The following is a 22,194-nucleotide window of genomic DNA, read 5'->3' on the forward strand; positions in this document are numbered from 1 at the left end:
CACTGGACGTGGGAGGCTGCCCCATGAGGGTACTGCCCAGGGAGGGGCTTGGGTCTGGCCGGTGGCCAGGCCTCTCCTGGGCAGCGTTCCTCCACTGCCTGTTGCTTGGCCCCCAGGGTCCAGAAGGAGAACATCTGCTTCTGGGCTGCAAACCCAGGGGCTGCTAAGGCTTGGAGCCCCACCTTGTGCCCGTAACAAACAAAGGCGTCATTTCAGAACTGATTTTATTTGGGTAACTGACTGAAGGAGTCTCATTTGTAACCAAGATGGAATTCACAGTATGTTGTTACATTCACACTTAAAAAATATATCTCTATGTACAGGAATTTGCAAATTGATGTAAACATACATTACTTCCAAGTACATTTCTCCCCTTCTTCCTGGAGGAAAAAGAATAGAGCCATCCAGCAAGTCAACCCCTTCAAAATAACTTAAACGCAAAGGATGTAAGTATCTCTAAATCAAAAATATGGTTCAATTGACCTACACGTGTCATGGGAGAGAACATCATGGAATGACAGCAATGACAACAGCTTGACTTCAGATGGAACCGGACTATTTAAAATGGAGTTTCCAGGAAAAATAGGCACTGATTTCTAGAAGGAAATTCACTCCTTACTGAAGCTATTTATTGAGCCAATATGGCTGGTTAACATTCTCACTAGTGTAAAGTAACTCAGCGCAGGACTCGCGGACGACGCTGGTTGAGACCAAACGCACAGTCGGGTCACAACCGGCTCTGCCTGGGCTCCAGTGAGAGCTGCTGTCCCCACTCCCCAGATGTGGAGGACCACCCCAATTTCACCTTGGGGGTCCGGTCCATTTCTTCCCATACTACAACTGTGTAGCATTATACAAGGTACCCTGCGGCTTACCCACTTAAACTACTTTTCAAGTTAATTAGAAAAACTTTTCTTTAAAAAACAAAGGAAGAAAGAAGGGCGCCAGGTTACCTCATCCAGGCTGCCCGCCCCAGCCCCCCGACTGGAGGCATGCCAGGTGGCGGGATGGGTGGGGGCACAGGCGGCTGCCCTCCAGGGGGCACAGCTGGAGGCGGGTAGCTAGCCGGTGGCAGGCCCAGGCCTGGAGGAGGGTGAGGGGGCACTGCGTGGGTGGGCGGCATGCGGGGGGGTGGCGGCGGGAAATTGGGGTTGTAGGTGGGTGGGGGGGGCGGGTAGCCAGGGGCGGGGGGAGGGATGGCGGGTGGCGGGAAGGAGGCTGGCGGCGGTGGCACGGGCGGCGGGGGCGGGTTTGGGGGGTAGACGTGGGGGTGATAGGGCAGGTGAGCCGGCGGGCCGTAGGCGGGGGGCAGAGCCCCGTAGGAGGGGCCCTCGGTCTTCATCATGGACTGGAGGCTCTGGTAGCCCTCTCCGGACATGTAGGAGCTGCTGGTAGACATGCCGGTGATGTAGCTGGAGGGCGGCGGGGGCGGGGGCCGGTGCGGCAGTGGTGGAGGCTGGTGCACCGGGGCCGGGTGGGCCGGAGGGGGGATCTGGACTTTGGGGAGGTCGCCGGCTTCCACGGGGCCTGGCGGCTCAGCCTCGCCCAAGGCGGCTGCAAGGGGTGGCTTCCGGTCTGCAGAAGGGAGACAGGCCACTGCCAGCTCTGGAACGGCTCCCGGCAGGGCGCCCCTGGGGGCTGCACGTGTAGGGGGGGATCCACCAACTCCCTCGGGGCAGGGAAGCCCCCCCGCAACCCCAACAGCTCACGGCCACCCCGGGGGTTCCTGGCCCTGTCACAGCACCGTGGGCCGTCTTCCAGAGGAGCGGCAAGCAGCTGTCACCTTTGTGGCCAGACAGCACAGCCTGCGCCCGTGTCCCGAAGCCAGCGGCTCATGTGCTGTCACGCAGGCCCTGCACCTCGCCTCCAGCCACTCTGGGTGTTCCCTCCCCGCTCCCCAGCGCACCAGGCACGGGCAGTCCCGGGGGGCGCATGGAGTCCCTTCCGCCCAGACCCCCAGCCCTCTTTCTAGTACAAACGTGCGCGGGGCCCCTTCTTTCTGCCCGTCTTGCCTCCAGAGGCTGTGAGCCCAGGGCCAGGATGCAGCACCGTCTGCGGGCGGCACTGGCATTTGGCAGGACGCCTGAGAGGTGGTCACACGAGTGACGTGGCGTTAAACACATGCCGGGACGGCCTCTGACACCCCAACGACCCACGTGAGCGGCATTCTGGCCCGTGCCCTGTGTGGCGGGGGCACCGCTCCCCGCCCCGGCTCCCTGGTGGCCAGCAGCTGACTGGAAGAGCTGAAGCCCCCAGAAGCTCAGAAGTCGCTGGAGTATCTCCCACCTTCTGGCACACACACCCTAACTCCTGCCTTCTCTAGTTGGACACTTCACCTTCCAAAGTGTTGCCACAGCTGAAGAATGAAAGTTCTTTACAACCTTTCTCCTCTATTTTTAATGCCGCTGAGGAAGCGTCCCAGTTCACTGTGTGCCTGTGAAGGCCTTTTCACTCTATTCTCCACATGACTCCATGAACAACTGCTTACTCTCCAAAGGGTACTGAGGAGACGCCCTGCCAACGGGAAGCCGACGCAAGAGCCTGGAGTCTAAGGTCGACAGCGATCTGCCCAGATCTCGACAATGTTCCTAAGTTGCAGGGCTTTGTTTTCCTAAAACTGATTCTAAAGTCATTTATCCTCCACCATTTCTGGATGCGAGAGGTCAGAGAATATTCAGATATACTTAGAATTCACATCCTCAAGCTATCTGGTTGTAAAAAAACCAATTTTTTGAAAAATCCTAGGTCATTAACGTCTCTCTAAATTTCTGAAGTTCTTCTATAAATCCTCCCCAGGATTTCCCAAGTGTGCCCTTCAAAAAGGCAGCGAGAAAAGCTGGCCCTCCCAGCTGCCTGCAGGCAACACTTACCTGGAGGTGGATGGGCTGGAGGCAATGGAGGGTGAGGGGGCTCAATTTTAGGAATTTTAGGTGGTGGTGGTTCTGAAAAGAAAAAGTAGATTAAAAAGCTACTCTTCATATAGAGTAAGTATGTCAGAGAGAGCGAGAGAGGAGAAAAAGAAAAATGCACTGTTAAGGAATTTTCTGGGGGAAAAGGCTGATATGACCAAGGCTTGAAGGGAAGCTGAGGAAGGCACCAGCTAAACCATCCTTTTAAAAGAACAAAACAAATGAAACAAATACATCCCCCCTCCAGCTCCTGCCACCCCACGCCTCTCACCTCCTTCCAAAAGTAAAAACCCTCTCGCTTCTTACAGTCCGCCAGCCCATTTTCCACCTCTGCCCAACTTCCTCCTGACCACTTAAGACGAGCCCTCCAATGACATGAGAGCAGCAGACTGCATCTCAGTTACCAAGGGGTACCCGTCAGGGTCCTCACTAACACACAGAGCACCGAGAAAGGCCCCAAGTGCTCCCAGGAGAAGCCGGCACCTTTTATCTCTTGTCTAGGCACACTTAAGTTTGTTTTCTCTCTCACAAATGTTTACTCCTAGTTATAGCAGCACACCTGAACTGGCGTCGGTAGAGACCTGGAGGCTGGCGAATGGACAGAAAAGCAAGGTAGTTGGGACCGCTTGGGGCAGAGGACAGAGCCCATCCTTTAGGGTTGAGCGGCTGCATGTAACCAGCATCCTCACTGACAATCCTAAGTCGCCAAGACAGGCTACGCCACATCCAGCACCTTCCGTTTGTGACGGTACAGGGTGCGCGCACACTACCAGAGAAGAATGCCATCTTTTCGCTTGTATGGTTTGGTTCTTTCTTCCTGAAACTCACTTTATTCTGGCTCGTACGCTGCTCTGCTCTGCTTCTGCTCTGGCACTGCTCAACGTTCTTGGCTTCCTGTGTCCCAGACACAGGCTGGGTTCAAGGTCCAGGGACATCCCTCTCTCTATTCTCTTCCTCAGAGACCAAATCCCCCGTCTCTAGGCAGAGGAGCTGCAGATCTATGCCTCTGCCTTCCATCTCTCCTCCCAAACCATGGAGCAGGCTCCTGGGCCCTGTCCCGAGACCAAGCAGCCCACCCCTCTCACGCAGGCGCCCCCCTCCAGCCCCTCCCACAGACGGCTGAGCTGAGGTCATCTAGGTCAGTGCTGTCCGACAGAAATATAAGGAGAGCCACACAGGCAATTTTACATCTTCTAGTAGCCACGCTGAAAAGTACAAAGAGGTGAAATTAATTTTAATACGGTCTTTGATTCAACCTGGTATTATCAAGAATTTTGTCATCTTAATGTGGAATCAATGTAGAATTTTATTAATGAGATTTTTAATGTTCTTTTCTCTAACTCTTAGAGATCCGTGTGTCTTCTGCACTGAGGGCACGTGGTGTTTTTGGAGTAGGTCACATGTCAAGCGCTCACCAGCCCTCTGCAACCCAGAGCACAGTGGGGTCCTGCTTCCAGGCCCCAAGGCACCCCCGACACCACGTCTCACTCTGGGGCTCGCAGGCTCCTCCCCATTCCCCACCCTCTTGCCATTACTGCTGCCAGGGGAACTCTCGCTACAGTGAACTCAGACCGTGCCACTCTCCTGCTCAAACGCCTCCACTGGCCCCCCTGCCTATGCAGAACCCACCCTCCACCAGGTGGGCGCTGCCACCTGCTTCTAGCACATTTTCAGTCCTAGCAAAAGCTACTCCTGTTGAACCCTTCACAGTCCAGTAAGACTCCCCTCCCTGTTATCTCCCAAATCCTCCACCCCACTGTTCACCCTGCCCCTCTGCCTGAAGGCTCCACCCTGCCAGCCCTTGTTGCTCAAGGCAAGTCCCCCTCCAAGGCCACCCGGGCTCCTTTCTGCCTCTTGAAGACACAGCGCCAGCTCAGCTGACCCAACATCCATGCGGCACGGAGTGCAGCCCCCTCTTCTGTGTCTCGCACTTACTGTTTGCCCATCTGGAGCTAAAAAAACTCCCCTGTAATGAACTCATCATCCCCACAAAGATCCTGAGAAAAAGGAGCTTTACTGTAACTTGAAGATCTCACAATAGTTCAATAAATAATTCACTGGGTTCCTACCCTGGAACTAAGTGACAGAGAAACAGAAATGAGTAAACATGGTCTGTGGCAGCACAGGGTTCAGTACTACAGGCTGACCCGGAGACAAAACACTTCTGGTTTTCTCCTCTGTGATCTTTCAGGTTTTGCTCACACTTTGTTAGTTTCCAATACAGAAACAAGTTAATCAACTCTGGGCTCCACAAATATGGGGGAAAAAACGTGTTTAAAAGAAGCCTGCCCCCGTAAGCAGCAGGGCAGCACGCCTACTGCGGCTCCGATCCTTTCTACCCATCGCTCTGCTGCTTGGTGCTCAGTCTGGGGGTGCCCGGGGCCCTTCACTCTGTCGACTGTGGTGGGCTTAACTAACCTCCAAAAATAAATGTTGCTGCAGCAGTTCGCCTACTTTCCTAATTATATTTTGATATACAGTTGGCCCTTCGCATCCGTGGACAGGGAGGGTGGACTACGAAACCCAAGCATCTGCGAGTTCTGGCATCCAAGGCGGGTCCTAGAGCCAATTCCCCGTGGATACCGAGGGATGACTTATGTTACCAAGCACATTTTTATTGCCACTAATTTTTTTTTTTCTGTATTGATACTGTTAAAGTACAATCCAAAAATATACAGTCAGGGAATACACAGAGAAGACAACGCAGCTAGCGTAAAGTTTTTGATGGGCTCTAACGTTAAATTTTAAGGCCAATCTAAATCTGAAAGGAAACAACTTTTGACTAAGAATTTAAAGTCTTGATAAACAACATATAAAACTAAAAAACGAAACACAAGAACATAAAATTACCTGATGCTTTGCTCTCTTCTTTGGGAGAAACAACCTGTTACAAAAGAAAATACACAACTGTTAACCAAGGCCCTAGATGCAGTGAGGAAAAACTGATTATTCAGGCACTGAACAGAATCATAGCCAGAACGTGGACTCAGACAAAAATTAATTTTGGCTTGAACTTGCAGAGCAAACCATGGCACCTAACAGATCATTTCTGCCTCCTTCCTCTTCCCCTTTCAAATCAGACAGCAGGCAGAATTACTAACTTTTCTGACTAGTGAGTTCTGAGCACTAAGTTTCATGCCCTCCATCGAGCTGTCTTAACCGTGGTGAGGGTGCTTGCTGACCGCCCCTATCCCGTGGGGCTTCCTTGGGGTCTGTGTCACAACGTACGGCTTCCTCCACTGGCGCGGCTGCTACCATGGGGAGAAACTTTTACAAGTTTAAAGACATGGGAGACACCTATTCCGGCAGTCAGTGTGCAGATGTGGAAACTACACCCGGGCACGTTTTGGGGCCCTGACACAGGCAGCAGCAGCTGGAGGAGGACAGAGCCGTCCTGGCTCCAAAAGGTACCTCTCCTCTGACCACGCCAGCTGTCAGGCTGCCTGTGGCCATACAGGCAGACGGGGAGGTGGATCGTGTCACTCCCTGCTTTTGGTGTTCCGTGTGCTGCCTCAGAAAGGGGAACACACACAGGTGGGGTGTCGCCACAGGAAGCGGACGCACCCAGTGCCAACGTGGCGCACTCACCACGGCGCGCTTCGCCTGCCGGGGGGGACTAGGCTGCGGGGACGGTTTCTTGGGCTGCTGGGCCGGTGGTGGTGGCTGCGGCTGGGCTGGCTGCTGCGAGTCCTTCTGTGGGGGCTGGGGCAGCTCGGAGCCTTGAGCCGGCTGTGACTGTGGCACTTGTGGTGCTTGCGGTGTGGGCTGGAGAGGTGGGGGCTGCTGCAGCTGATGGGGTGTGTGATGAGGCATCTGTTGTTTCCCTTGTGAGTAAAGATCCAGGATTTGGTGGCAGATGTCTAAATGATAGGAAACAATTACATTTGCCACAAATTGATATTTTAAATAAAATTCTACCTAGAAAAAAACATACTCCCATTTCCCTTGCAGGTGCGATTCCCCTACAAGGGCCAATATGTGGCTGTCATATTTGTAATTCACCAATCCCTGGTGTGCACAGCACTGGTGTGCATTTTTAGTTCACCAAAACTATGTGTTTGGATAGAATGAACATTACATTAGAGAATTTAATTAAAGAATAGTTTGCATGGACTTGTTTGGGAGAATCCATTCTCGGGACTCATTCTTCCTCACAGGGAAGAATGATCTAATGTGGAACACCCTGCAGAAAGCTCAGCACGCCCCGTACCTTCCAAAACATCCACAGGGACGTCTTGCACAAACTGCTCCCACCATCTCCGGTACATGGGTTTGGAGGTCCATTCCTGTATTTCAAATTTGCACAAACGTCCCGCAAGATACATCACTGCCACTGCTATGATCTCTGGTTCCCACTGTAGTGACAAGGTCGTGCAGAGACTAGTTCAACAAGAAAAAGAGGTGACTTGACTTGGATGAGCAAACGTTTATGATTAACCCAATGCATGGAGATTAGATGCCATATCTAAATGTCAGTTTGCTTACTTTCCCCTATACATGATCAAATAAAGTATTATAAAGAAGCAAGTTCTTAGTCTTCTAAATGTACCGAGATAAGTTACTTTAACTATAGCTACTAATTTGTTCCTTAAAAAATCAGAATTCCAGCACATTCAAAAGTTGCTATGTTGGGCTTCCCTGGTGGCGCAGTGGTTGAGAGTCCGCCTGCCAATGCAGGGGACGCGGGTTTGTGCCCCGGTCCAGGAAGATCCCACATGCCGCGGAGCGGCTGGGCCTGTGAGCCATGGCCGCTGGGCCTGTGCGTCCGGAGCCTGTGCTCCGCAACGGGAGAGGTCACAACAGTGAGAGGCCCGCGTACCGCAAAAAAAAAAAAAAATTGCTATGTCATGAAATACAAATGAAAATGCTTAAGTTCTTCAAACGGCTGGAACCCTAGCACTGAACTCTCTCCTTACATGATGGCAACTTGCGGGCATTCTGTTCCCTATCCAGCACTTCCTTAGATCTCTCAGCTCCAAGACCATCAAGGCTCTAAAACCACTACAAGGAAGTATAAAGTTGCAAATATATAGTTTGCAATTTTGCAAAATGAAATGGATTTAAGTATATACTTGTCAAAATTCTCTGGTGTATTGTTTAGGACTTATGTTTCAAACCGGTGATAAGATTTCAGCATCCTATACCACCGTGATGTGGCAGGGTATCCCCTCTGCCGGGAAGCAGGTGACCTGGACTTTAACTCCAAGTCTGCCGTTAACTGGCTCCTTAAGCTGGGGCAAGTCAGTTTCCTGACTACAAAATAAGGGGTTTGGATTAGATGACACGTAAAGTCCCTACCTATTTTAAAACACCATAATTAAACCAACATTTGAACCCATGTACCTGTCGTTTACGAATGTCCAAGCCATTTGAACCAACTTTTGAATTTTGTTTTTATCACCTAGAAACGGGGAAGAAAAGGCAAATTAGTAATAGAAAGGAAAAAAAAAAAAAAGAAGAATGAATGAGAAGCAACAAGTACTTATTTAAAGCCTACTGTGTGCTTAGCACCACCCCCAATACACAGCAAAGAGCTTCGGCCTGGGAAACAAGGACAAATGAGCAGGCCCAAGTCCCACCTCTGTTCTCTTTCTGCATGACCTACACTGAACCACCATTTATGGGAAACCTGGCTCCAAGCCTGATTTTATTAGGCTATTTAAAAAATCCTTACTCATTTTCCTGCCTCATATCACTTGGCAACTGAATGACAGAATCTGTTTATACATAAAAGGAAACAGCGTTAACAGCTATAATATTGAATTGTCTGGCAAGCTATGGCCTAGGTACTTCACACACTGAACTTTCTGCTGTCCTCTTTTGAGAAGCGTAATCTGAGTATCATCAAATTATTATAAAGATCTGATTTCAGAATGAAAAAGTTCTCTTAACTTTTTTTTCTTACCTTTGAGCTGTTTCGCATACTTGAGTAGGAATTGGTACGGATGTTCCACCTGTAAATCAAACTTTATGGTCTGTAGTAAGATTCTCTCCAGAACCATTACTTCTTCCTAAAAATGAAATAACAAATGTTGAGACAGTAATTTCAATCACACGTCAGAAACAGCATTAAAAAAGTGAGCTTTCCTTTTATTCTCTCTTCAAGTTATATTTTAGCAACTATTTTTCATTCCTTTTCTCCTCTCTCCCACTCAGGCCTTTAACATGCTCACAGACAATGATAAATTCTGAAAAGAACTAAAAGTAGGAAGACAAAACAATCAGTTAATTTTTAAAACCTACTTGAAACAAAGTAAACATTCTTAGAAATGTTATTATTTTCCATACAGATGAGCCCCCTTTACAAAATAGACCTTTACTTTACAGATACTTTAGTTTCCTTCCAGACCTCCATTAAAAAAATGCAATCTTCCAGGCATTTACATTGAAAATTTTAAGCAAGAAAGATTATGACAGTGGCAGCTTCATGCAAACCTGGACAGTGAATTTTGTGTGTGTGTGTCTGTGTGTGAGAGAGAGAGACACAGAGAGAGAGAGAGAGAGAGAGAGAGAGAGAGAGAGAGAGAGAAAGAGAGAGAGAATGGGGGAACATCATTTTTGTGTTTTAATCATTCATCTACCTGAAACAAGGTATCCCAATGTCATTTACTAAGTAAATTATCATTTTCTCTTCTATTAAGCCACATCCTGAACTGTCTATAAACACACACACGTGCGCATACACACACAATCTTTTCTGTTCACTGCTCTGTTTGTCTACTTCTGTACCAGGATCAGAGATTTAACATTTGGAAGGGACAGTTCAATGATTATTCCTCTTTTAAAAACCTTTCTTGTTTTAGCCATGTTCCCCCCACCACTGCATTTTAATATCATTTTATTTAGTATCATTCTAGGAAAAATGAAAGCTACTGATGTTCTGATTGGGAACTCACTGAATTTACAGAATAATTTAGGGAAATGGGCATTTTAAACTACACTGAATCTTCCTATCAAAAATTTATTTATGAAAATCTTCTTTTCAGTCCTTCAGTAGTTTTAAAGCCTCCCCTCCCCAACATGGTTTCCACAAATTTATTATAAGGTTTATTCCTGGATATATTATTTTACTGCTGCTACTGTAAATGGAATCTCTTCTTTTATTATGCTTTCTAATGTCCATAAACAACTTCTTGAATTCAACCTCTGTAGAGCCTGACTGTCCGAGCACTTATAATTTTACTTGATTGTAAAATACAATTAAGATGCTCTGTGTGGCAAGAACAATTACAATCACTTGTTTGAGTCGAAGAAGAAAGGGCCTTGGAGAGACTGACAATCTCATCATTAACAGCTGCATAAACCCGTTAACTCTGGGAAGAGAAGCCACGTAGATAACTGGCTTTCAGGTTAAAGTATGGCACCACACTTCACAGAATGTAGAGATGATTCTACCATGAGTGTTATTCCAAATGGCAGGGCAAGGTGAATGTCTTTCCACCCTTGTTTCCCAAGTGTTCTCTCAGGAAAGCGTCTTAAAATCTTAAGGTTTTCACACAGTATCAAAAAAAATCCCACTATCACTGTCCCCCCACCCCACTTTTGTTACCACCTGTTTTCCAGAAGTTTCAACATATCCCTTAAATTTAGAAACAATCTTTTACCAAGTGTCCAGACTGTAGCCCATATAGTATTACGAGACAGCCCAAGGCCTGGCCTCCCTTTGTGTTTCAAATGCTCAATTAATGGAATAATTATAGGTCTGTGTGCCAACATGATTCCTCAGGGAACTTTCCCTCAGCCCCACACTTCCTGTCTGGAGCACCTGTCTAGGTTCCCAGATCGAATGCCCTCACCGCACCTTTCAATAACTTTTATAGCATTTATCACAACTCATAATCAGGTAGCTGGCTATCTGAATATTCGATTAAAATCTGTCCCACCACTCGACTGTAAAATCCATGAGAGCAAAAGCCAGGCCTGCTTTGCCACCTGTTCATGTCTAGTGCCTAATGCAGAGCCTGGAACAAATATTTGTTGAACACACGAGAAATTAATGTAACAGGGAGAAACCACAGAGTTAGGGCAAAGCTAAGTAAGACAAAAAAGTTGCACATGATTCAGGACCGTATTTTTTCTAATTGTTTACATTGCCACCTCTCCCCAAACTTCCCTCCTCTCCTCTCCGGCGAGGAAAATGTCTTCCGCAATGTCCTCACCGCTCCCAGATCCTGGGTTCCTTCCTTTGGCCCCGACACCCAGTCATGCCTGGGGAGACTGCACATGAGAGAGGGGAGGGCAGGCTGCAAAGCCCCTCTGCCCACCTGAGTCAGGCTGGCCTGGCTTAAAAGCCTCATTAGCATGGCTGTTGCCCTCTTCCTGACTTCTGGGCCCTGGAGCTGCAAAACTTCTGCCTCACTGTGCCTGGCCGGGATCTCGGTTTCCTGATGTGTTGGTACAGTGGGTAAAGGCTGAAAGAAGAAGGGGACTCCTCCAAAGGCGTCCTGGACAGAACACGCCAGCTGCTGCCACGTGCCCTTGCCCTGCGGTGCTTCCAGATCTTTGCGACTCCTTCTGCGTAACTACAGCTCATCAGCCACAAGGTCCCTCTGCCCCTGTGACCAAGACCTGACTAAAGCACAACACATTCCTACAACTGTCTCCCTGCTGTGTGAAAATCAAAAACCCACAGGCACTGGAAACATTATCTGATGCTACGTTACTTTTATAAAAGTACATTTTTGACCACTGTTAGTATGAATTCCTCATGGGCTCACATTTTTATAAACAGGTGAATGGATTTATAAAATAAGTTCAAGGGACAGAGTTATCCACACTGACATTACTTACAAATCACGACCACAGTATGTGCAAAAGCATTCTGGGCCTGTTACCTCCTGGAAGGCACACACGTTGCAGACACACACACAGATTCTGCTGGGTGGGGGAGGCCGACTACCGTGGAGGCAGTACCAGCTGACTAGGAAAAACAGGGCTGTGGACGTGCTGAACGGCATCGTCTGGCTTAGTTTTGCTTTAACTGTGATTCTGAGTTTCTCCCCACATCCTTAGTTTGTCATTTATTCAACAAGTACCTGTTGAATGCCTACTCTATCTAGCCACTGCACTAGGTATCAGGCAAAACAGACAGGGTCTTAGCTCTCACAGATCTACAGTTGAGAAGAGGAATGTTCTTTGTGTGATTATCTGGTTAAAATCTATCCAATTGTGAGCTGTGACAAACATTATGAAGGCTAATTCGCAAGTGCTATAAGGGTTACAATGGGGGGACCTTGACAAGAACAGGGGAGGAGGAAAGCTGCCACCGACCCGAAAGTGGTCTCTTTAGAACATAATAAAATCATGTATACAATTATTTTACCACCATTTCCTGACATTAGCAGGGGTTGTGGGGAAGGGACAGGATGGATAGTATATCAACCTGGGTGTCTGCAAATGTTAATACCTTCCACCACTCTTGGGAAGCAAAAGACACACAGCACACGTAGACACACTTGTACATCCAGCATCTGTACATTCTGTCTTCCCAGAAGCCAGCTGGAGATGAACCCAAGAAGCCAAACTGCTTCTGGGCCTAGGAGTGCTAAGGGCCATGAGAGGACTTTGCTCACACATGTTCTATGTGCTACTGCCCCTAACGGGCTCACAACCCAGCATGGCACATTAGCAGATGCTACCTAAGTGTAGGCTACGTTATCTTCCCTCCTTTCTCACAGAAGCAAGGAAGAATACCTTCTGCATAAGTCCTCTTAAGGACACAGGGGACTGGCAGATACAGGGCCACGGCCGTTGTCAACACAGGGAACTCTATCATAATGCTGTTGTGAGGAATCAAGGCCTGAAGGCAGGAAGTTATGACTCTTACCTTTGGGTCATCTCCAAACTGGCCAAATTGTACATCATTTAATAAACTCCGAGCTGTTTTGATGATATCTTTACATTTTTTTGGTGTTTCTTCTACTTTCCCAGCCAGAAAGAGACAACAAGCTCCTGTCACCTAAAAGGGAGACAAAAGCTCCTGAGACCCTGTTATCAAAGCTCACACAGAACAGAAAAAGCATTTTGGGCCTTCACAACAAACTGGGCTCCCTCACTCTCCTGCCAGCTTCTTTCTCATTTGCAAACACCTGGACACTCTAAAATCTTGAAGGAAATGTCACATACAAAGATTCCACCCGCCCCGCCATTTGGCTTCATAAATTATTTTAAATTTAGTTTTCTGAATAAAATGTCATGTAAACAAAGTAGCCACCAGAAAGGGAAAAAAGTCACAGAAACAAATTTTCTTTTCACATTGCAATCTTAAAGACACTGACTCCCTGACTGGTGCACCCAAATGCATGTCCTCTGGAATTCGCCTCTGCACCACTGCCCACGCTTTCTTTTTCCTTCCTCACGCTGCCTGGCTCCTGGTCCAGTTCCTACTCCACTGCAATCTTCTCACCGCTCTACCTTCAGCTTTTCTTTGCCCGCTCGCTCCAGTCTCTCCTACATGCCCCTCCCTTCACAGAATCCTGACCACGTTAGACATCAGTGAGATCCTGTGCCGGGGTACAAAGCGGATCCTGACACGGTCTCCTTCCCCTAGAACGTCACAAATTAATGAGGAAGATGTGTACAAAACTAAGTAAAATCTTAGCAAAAGGAAGACCCCCAGCAGACTAACTTCCTGTTACATCTAATTCTTCTTCTTCATGAAACCCTTCCATCACTTCAGTTTACCTACTGAAGCCACAGTTCCCTAGTCTGGCATTCAAGGCCCACTATGGTCTGGTTCAGTCTACCTTAGCACCCAGGGTCCCAGCATGCCCTTCCCGCCGACAGGCCTCCTGGCTGCCGCGCAGGCCTCCGCCAGGCCTTGGCTCACGCTGCTTTCTGTAGGACTGCTGCTCTGTCCCATCTCAGCACAGGTAAGTCCTACTTACAGTCAAGGCTTAACCCAGTGCTGGCACCTCCTCCCCAGCATTTTCCTCGATCCCTCTATGATGTAGTTAATCTCTCCCTTGAATGCTACAGCCTTCCTTCTGTACCTCTCCTATGGCCTCACTCTCTACAGTGTGTTTTGTACCTGTCATACCATCTACCCTGGACTGAAAGCTACTTGAGGCAGACTCTCCCACAGAGCATAAGACAGTCCATGTCTTAAGGAGTAACTGAAGAATAACGGATATGGCATAAAGAACTTATGCAGTCTTGGCCTTTGTTGGCTCTCAACTGTAAGGCCAATTTTATCTTGGGAAAAGTAACAAGGAAGCAAATTTTCACACTAAGTACAATATGATTATGGCTCATATTGGACTAAATAAAAAACTTAAAAATACTTTAATACAGTTAATTGGGAAAAAAACAAATTTTAGGCTGTTTTTGTTTATATATAATATGTACCATACAAAAAATAAATACTTTCTGGAAAATAAAATAGAAAGAGAGACTACAATCTGTCCACTAAACTGTGTGGAAATAATAACATGTGATAGAAAATTATAATAAAATTCAAACACTTACATATCTTGGGAATTGCTTGAAGGAATGAAACATATAGAAGCGATGAAAATAAATTATTCCAGTTGCCAGGGTATCATAGTGTCTGTTGTTCTGGTTAAGGGTTTTGGCCAAGAATTTTTACAGGTTACGTCTTAGTTAAATGTGGAAAAAACAATAAAGACAAACAATAACAACAAGAGCAGTGGGAAAGCAAACACTATCAGTGGCAAAGCAGGCGAATGGGAATCTCCGGGTGTCGGAATTCTGGTACAAGCTGAAGTCTATGCTTTAGTAAGGCAGGGCTTCACTATCCTTTAGAAATACTTCAACTGAGGTCACTGGGTGCTATTTTCCATCCTGGTGGCCACCTGCTCAAAGGCTAATTCTACACATTTAAATGATAAAAAGGAAATAGAAAATCCCTGAAGAGCCAAGCAAATCTGAAGCAACATTTAAATAAGAAAGCTAATTAAGAGCTGCTTTAGTCAGGGATGCTACTTGGTCTTTTGTCTATAGCATTTAATTTAATTTGTGGTGCTGGTGGGGAGTCTGTCTATCACAGGTCCCAGAATCAGGATACAGTCCCAAACGTGTGCCCACATCAAAGATGAACCGAGCCCCTTCTCGGCGGTAGCGGGCCTCAGTGGCCGGATCGAGTCCTTCTAGTTGAGACGGTGTATGAGCCAAGTCTTTTTTATCCCAGTACCAACATGGTTTTGTGTGGTCCAGGTTTGCTGAGGTTACTGAAGGGCTTGAATTTTCCTTATTCTCCTTCATTTATTGAAGTAGACTTGTTCTTTCCAACAGACTTTCTGAAAATGTTAGAATCCTAAAAGAAAGAGAAGAAGCAGTAATGTTGGAAAGGGATACCTCACGTTAAATAATCCCAATCATTATAAACAGTCTACGATCACAGATTTGTACTTGATAAAAATTTTTCAATAGAAGAAGCACTACTGATTGGTAGTTAGAAGCCCAGGTGTACCTCCAAACACAAATTTAATACTTAAGTGACTCACAGTACGATAAATCCCAAATTTCATTGCTTAAAAGGAGGAGCTTTTCTGTCTCATTTCCTTCTGCCTTTTTTCACTAGGCCCACCTCCCTTATGCTGGTCTAGATTCTGTTCTTCAGTAAAACCCAGGTTGGTCCTAACCCCCTCAAAAGATTTATCCTCCAAAATTATCCATTTCTTCCATCCAGCATCCAGTCAAAATTTTCCTTTTTTTAGTTTACTTGATTTCATTTAGGTACTTTCACTTAGAAAAGCCACCAGACTGGATGAATTCATATCTGCACAAGCCACTGAACTGAGCAATGTAGATCGGGTGTGGGTGTAGTGATCTGGGGAGAAAGGATGGAGGGAGGTAGTCCACAAGGGAAAGAAGGAGTTCCTTTAAATTTTTCTTGCTTTCTCATCCTCTTCTCTTTCATTCAGAATGAAGAGATTCTCTAAAAGCTGTATGCTGAGAAAAGAAAACAAAAAATAAGGACTCTCACCTAGAGGCCATTATAATATGGAAATTGTTTGTAAACTGGATCAGAGAATAGACATTTTCATACAGGGCAGCAAAAGGGTTCTAAAATAGGTAGCTAGAACCAGGTTGGTCTGGTTCAGCAAGAAAATAGCAGTTCGGCAGCCAGGCTCTGGGCCAGGGCCATCAGTTAATCTGGAAGCCTAACTTCTCCTGTGTGCTGCCTCATTTCTGGTGGGAAAGGTGACATGGAGGGCTGACCGCTCTCCTCCTTGCACCTGGGAGCTCTAAAGAGAAATGTTCCCTCCAACAGGAAGAATTAAGTACTACCTGGAGAAAAGTAATCTTCTTGAACTAATTTACACTCTGTGTGACTGAACTGGGCAACGGGTGGGGGCTGGGGGAGACCGGTTAACTAAAGCCTCAGTATGTATGAAGAGTTCCCAATCAGATGCTCAGTAAGAGTATGAAGAGCTGGGAGTTAGATGTCATACTAGATATATTTTCTCACCTATCAGATTAGCAAAAAGTCCAAAAGTTTGACAATACACTCTGTTGGCAAGGCCAGGGAGAAGCAGGTAATCTCTTACGTCGCTGGTGGGAGTACAAAGCGGAACCACTCTCACAGAGATTCGGAATTTGGCAATATCTAACAAAATTACATACACATTTGCTCCTGGATTTAGCAATTCCACTTCTAAGTATTTACTCTGACAATAAGATCACAATTATGAAACAACAAGTGCACAAGATCATTCAAAGTATTGTTTATAACAGCAAAAACTGTAAACAACGTGAAAGTCCATTGGGCACTGGTTGAATAATATGGTACATTAACACAAATGCGTACCATGTAGCTATTAAAAAAGACTGAGAAAGATCTGTAAGTACTTGTATAAAGAAATTTCCAGGATCAGCAAGGTGCAGGAAAGCATACATAGCTATGTTAGTATCTAAGTAAGAAGAGCGGGGAAATACTAAGTAGAAATATCTATTCTTTTTTTCTTTTTTTTTGTGGTACGCGGGCCTCTCACTGTTGTGGCCTCTCCCCTTGCGGAGCACAGGCTCTGGACGCGCAAGCTCAGCGGCCATGGCTCACGGGCCCAGCCGCTCCGCGGCATGTGGGATCTTCCCGGACCGGGTCACGAACCCATGTCCCCTACATCGGCAGGCGGACTCTCAACCACTGTGCCACCAGGGAAGCCCCACAACTGAGTTTTGATAAATTTAATAATTCCTGGCAAATTTACATCTTGTTAGTTTTGGTCTATAATTTCAGTCTTTAGGAACTCTTGAATCCTGAATGCCATCTAACATACTGGCTAACTATCACTACAGGTTTTGAGTGCATTTATTAATTTGAGAAGCATGCCTCATATATTTAAAGTTGTTAATAAAAAAAAAAGTGCCAACCAGAGTAAGGGCAAGGCCAGAGCCCTGCAACTTATCGCTAAAGACCTCTCTTCAGGTTGACATCAACCCATTAATCAGCATTTGGGGTTTGGTAATTTGAACGGACATATATCCATCTAACTAGACCTTACCCAGTATACTTCTCTCTTGTGTCTATTAGGATAGGAAGAGGGATTATGTTCAGTGCCTTAAGGAAATCTAAATAGACTCATGTCTAGCAATCCCCCATCCACCACCAGTCTAGTAAACTTATAACAAAAGAAAACATGATTTGTGTCACCTGGTTTTCTTAAACTGAAGCTCTGTTGGTCTGAGGGTATGAGCCCTTTTTCCCAAGTACTTAGAAGCTCTCTTCTTGTCCCAACAAGACTCTAAAACAGATTACTAATAAGCTCTAGCATCCAAAGCCACCCAATTGCTCTCTGCAAAAACTGACACATTTATCAGACTCCAGTCTTCTATCATTAACTGCACTTTTAAGATTCCTCAAAACCTATGAACAATAATTTCACAATCTTATCTGCATGTATTTTGGTATATCATTTATTTGACCCTGAAAATAGAATTAGATGTAATCCAATTAGATATTCTTTATAATCTCCTCAATTACCTTGAACTTAATCCTTCTTGATTTTGTCTTGACCTAGTTTTAGAGACAACAAAACATTTTTCCTTCTAGATACTTAGCAAACTCTCATTGCTTTCAAATATAATCTCCTGAAACGAACAATTTATTTTGTAAGCCAAAACTATGACCATTGTTTTTCTTTATGACGTTCAATTTTAGAAATGGCATTTAAGAGTTAACGATCTCATTAGCAAGTAAAATGTTTCTTTATTGCTTGTTGGTGTAAGCTACGTTTTCAAAATGGAATGTTTAACATGCTTTATACAAGAATCAACTAATGTTTCTCAACAAAGCATCAAAAGATAATCAAAAGGAGACAAAAGTAAAAAAAAACAAAACTAAAATTAGACACCAACGGTAGTCACTCTGAAAAAACAAAGCAATCCTGGATAACTATTACATTCATAGTCAAGATTATTTAACAAGCAGGCATCTAAGAACACTAAGAATCTTAACCAAATGTCTATCAATACCGCAACTATTACCATCATCCATCCATTCATTCAGCAATGAAGACAGTTTACTATCTGTCAGGCAGTGCTCTAGGTGCTGAGGATATAAAGCTCCTTCGTGGAGCTTTCATTCTAGCAACATCATTCATACAAACCTTAACCAGCGCCAGAATTGCAAGGCAGTGTGCTAGGTATCTTTAACGATACACAAGAGATACACAAGCATTATCAAGTTTACCTTAAAAACATAAAACAGGCCATCTTCAACTAAATGCTGTGAGAAGCCGTTCCTAACGTCAGAAGATTTAGCGAAAGCTCCGTTTGACTGGCAAGCCAAATTTCGGGAGCGCTACCGACAATGCTTTGTGCGGGGAATAGTCTGAGAGCTTTTAGATATCCTCTTGCCTTACGCCTCAACCTTCTAAAGAACAATTCCTCACAAACCAAACAACCCAGGAGAGGGTCGGTAAGCGTGATGTGTCGGCAAAAACGAAACTAACCGCGGAAGTGCCTTTTCCTCATTCCTAGTCCCACCCTTGTTACACGGGTCTTCAGATTCCGAAGTCAGAGTACCCCAGATGTGGAACGATACCCAAAGTCTCAGGCGTTACCAAGGTTGGGACCAACACACTGCGAAATAACCGGAAAGACGTGGGTAGTCTTCGGTTGGACCGCTGAGTGTGTGCGCGCCTAAGACCCCTGCCCTTTCTCCCCACCTTCCAGAAAGTCCCCGAACCCTAACCGCCCTTCACTTGGAGCGTCGCTACCTGCTCTACGGTCCGCGCCGGCCTCCCTGACCCGATCCTGCGCCTCAGACCCTCTCCCGGAGCGCGTCTCGCCGCCCCGCCGTCGCCCGCTAACTTCGATCTGCACCCGGGGGGTAGCGGAGGGAGGCGGAAGCCGGAAAGAGAGACTCCGCCAGCGGATGGAGGCAGGTGGCCATACCCTAATCCGACCTCCAGGTACGCGGGACTTGAGTGGCCCTGCCCGCGGTCCGTCGGTCACTCACCCCTCGCCTCAGGCAAGCCCCTTAGCAACGTCTCTCCTTGTTGACTGCGGCCATCTTGGACGTGGAATGTCGGGAAATCTACGTCATCGCGCTGCGTCCGGGACTAGAAATAAGCGACCGGAGGGACGCCTGTCAACCAATGAGAAGAAAGTAGAGCTCTCAAACGTGGAACGAGCCGCCAGTCTTCTCCTGGCCCCTCCCCGCGGGTCAGCGGTCGCTGCGTGAGGGAGGAGGAGCCCACCAGAGGGCCCATCCCGTCGGAGAGAGGGAATTCGGGAGCAACCGAACCTGCTAACGGAACTTGGGCGCGAGAGGCGGGGCTCGGGGTGCCGGTCTTCCAATTAACGCCCGGGCATGGGCTCAGCCCAGCCAATTATGGCCCGGAACCTGGCGGGGGCCGAGCAGGCCGCTCTGGCCCCGGAGCCCGCCGGCCCAATGGCTGGGCAGGAACCCGAGCGGAACGGTAGGGGGGCGGTGGGGCGGTGCCGCGCCCATGCGACTGAACCGCGGGCCAATGGGCGGCGGCGGCGGCGGCTCGGGGGCGGGGCCTGGGGCGGGCGGAACCGGGTTGGGCCGCGGCGGCGGGGCCGTCTCAGGCAGCGGTCCCGCCCCCGCCTGTCCGGCCGCAGCCGCCGCCGCCGCCACCGCCTGGGGCTTGGTTGAGGTGGACTGTGGGTCCCGGCGGAGTGTGGCGCCGCCGCCGCTGCGCGAAGGGGCAAGCGGGCAGGTGAGTGCCGGCGGCGGCCCCTCCGCGCGCGTGGCCCGCGAGGCAGACTCGCGTCGCAACCCCCCCCCACCGCCCAGAGTGCTGCGAGGCTGCCCCCAACCCCGGCCGGCGCCCCTCGGCCGTGGTCCGGCCCGCGCCCCGCCGGCCGCTCTGGGCCTAGGGTGCAGGGGTCGGGGTGCGCCCTGCGGCCCGGCGGGCAAGGCTGGGTGCCGGGGGCCCGGCGAGGTCGGAGGGCGCCGCACGGTCTCTGCCCTCCGGCCTTCCTGGGGCGGGGACGCGCTCACCGCTGCCCAGCGTCCCTTCCCGGCGGCCGTAGCTCCGTTCCCCGCTCTGCCCGCCCAGAGGTGGCAGCAGGTGCAGGAAGCGCCCGGCCCCTCGGCATCCACCGGGTGGGGCCGGGGTCGGTCCCTCTCGCTTTCGTCGGCTCGGCTCTGCGTGGGGCTGGCTCGCGCACCCGTTTCCTTCCTCTCTCCCTCCCTCCCTCCCGTCGTCACTCGGCTGCTTAGGCGAGGACGGTGTGGCTCTCATGTTCCTCTCTCCAAACCTCAGGTGCCCTCGGGGGTGCTCGGGGACTAGCCCCTGCTTCTCTCCCTCAATTTCCAGTTATAAAAACAGTCGTTGAAAATAGGTCATGTTTCTTCCCACGCGCCCTGGCCATCTTCCCCACGCTCCGTGCCCTACTAGGGAGAAGAATTCAGTGCTTTGGAGTTTGTCATTCCAGCATCAAACTCTTCCTCCTCGTGGCTCCAGCCTGGCGATGCAACTGTGTATCCTCTATCCCCAGTGTCTACTCGGGGGTGGGGGGGGTGGGCGGGGGAGGAGCCGATTAGCGTTGGGCGCCACTTGCGGCGGGGGAGGGGGGGGCTTACCCCTGCCGTGTGTTGACTGGTGTAGGATCACTTGGGATCCTAAATGAAGGAGGTGACGTTTTGCATTTCCAAATGAAGGAGGTGATGTTTGGAAAGAAAAAATCCTTTTTAAAGTATGTTGACAGGTGAATTTTGCTTTTAAGAGCCTCCGAAGAGTTAACCCTTTAGTGATGGATCTGCACAGAGCTTGATAGTGGTGTGGTTACAACAGCTGTATGCGTTTGGCAGAACTGGCAGAACTGGACACTGAGAAGTTTGAATTTTGCCGTGTGTAGATGATAACCTCTTCCTCCCCGATTTTTTCCTCCAAAATGACCCTACTGCTATTTCAAAACTGAAGGAACCAGAAATAATTTTGGAAAGGTTTTTCTTACCATTTTAAGTGAATGAATTTAACTTAAGAATATAGCAAAATAAACGCAGCTTTCCTCTGTACCCTTAAAATTTGGCAAGACTTACTTGAACCATGATATATTGTGTCCATACAGAGTCTACTATGTATGCAGTCTCATCTTAGCACATTAGTTGCTGGGGCTGCTGTGATTGATAGTTTGGAAAAGTTCCAGCATTTTAAGGAGTTTTTCTCGGGCCTAGGATAGTAATTTGAAAAGCCAAGTTCTCAGAGAGCCGCAGAACAGCTTGTTATTGGGCCCCAACGGCCTGTGTTTTCCTTCTGCTACCCCTTCCTGTCTGCCCTCTCATATATATTCAAAGTTGTAACTTAATGTCTGAAATGAAACTCTAGTCTGAACGAGTAAAATGGTTGCTGCTTCTCATCTCTTCTCCAGTGATCCCTGGGATAGGAATGGTGTTGGACTCGCAGATTAAAACATTTATGTCTACGTGTGCTGTAGAAATGAAAGTTTCTGTTCAGTTCTGTTGATAGGAGTGCAATAAGATTGTCAGGAAGAAAGTAACACTTGCTGAACACTTAGGCCCCGTTTTCAGTGACGATTAAACCTTTGCTTTAGAAGCCACTGGAAACTGAGAGAGCTGTGAAGGTTGTACTGAAATAGTTTTCCATTCTAAAGTTCAACCCCTGGAAAACTGTTTTGTTCTGAGAGCTCTGATAATTGGTCACAACCGTTTCCTTAAAACTTGCCGCTCTCATGATCCAGAAGAGAATGGCAAAGGAGATGACAGCTGGAGGAGAGTATCTACAGTACGCTGGAGTCTGCTCGCAGTAAATATTTAGCAGATAATCATTGAATTCAATGGGAACCAGGTACCTACTCTGTGGCGCGTGGAATTTTAGTAAAAATATGA

At 47.9% G+C, this 22,194-nt stretch overlaps 2 protein-coding genes across 5 annotated transcripts in view; one reads left to right on the plus strand and one right to left on the minus strand.

Annotated features, from left to right (window-relative positions):
- Positions 1 to 213: 213 nt before the first annotated feature.
- Positions 214 to 20,360, minus strand: CCNK (cyclin K). Of its 2 annotated transcripts, XM_060003943.1 has the most exons (12): positions 20,344 to 20,360; positions 19,333 to 19,461; positions 14,935 to 15,183; positions 14,376 to 14,457; positions 12,736 to 12,867; positions 8,815 to 8,920; positions 8,253 to 8,310; positions 7,120 to 7,289; positions 6,498 to 6,769; positions 5,760 to 5,793; positions 2,871 to 2,942; positions 214 to 1,575 (listed from the first exon to the last, which is right to left on the minus strand). In XM_060003943.1, exons 3-12 carry the CDS (start codon positions 15,129 to 15,131, stop codon positions 950 to 952), a joined length of 1,749 nt encoding a protein of 582 aa, XP_059859926.1. In that variant the 5' UTR covers positions 15,132 to 15,183; positions 19,333 to 19,461; positions 20,344 to 20,360; the 3' UTR covers positions 214 to 949. The 2 variants fall into 2 exon arrangements, with proteins under 2 accessions (XP_059859926.1, XP_059859927.1); XM_060003944.1 differs by lacking the exons at positions 19,333 to 19,461; positions 20,344 to 20,360 and adding an exon at positions 19,269 to 19,307.
- Positions 19,692 to 22,194, plus strand: part of SETD3 (SET domain containing 3, actin N3(tau)-histidine methyltransferase) — a 69,608-nt gene continuing 67,105 nt past the window's right edge. For 2 of the 3 annotated variants that reach the window (XR_009518293.1, XM_060003941.1), the window contains exon 1: positions 19,925 to 20,059. The gene's annotated coding sequence lies outside the window, so the exon portion shown is untranslated. Of the gene's footprint in view, positions 19,796 to 19,924; positions 20,060 to 22,194 lie in introns of those variants that run through there. The other variant, XM_060003942.1, reaches the window with a different exon arrangement.

Source organism: Delphinus delphis, chromosome 2 (genome assembly GCF_949987515.2).
Source record: "Delphinus delphis chromosome 2, mDelDel1.2, whole genome shotgun sequence".
NCBI classification, from domain to species: Eukaryota; Metazoa; Chordata; class Mammalia; order Artiodactyla; family Delphinidae; genus Delphinus; species Delphinus delphis.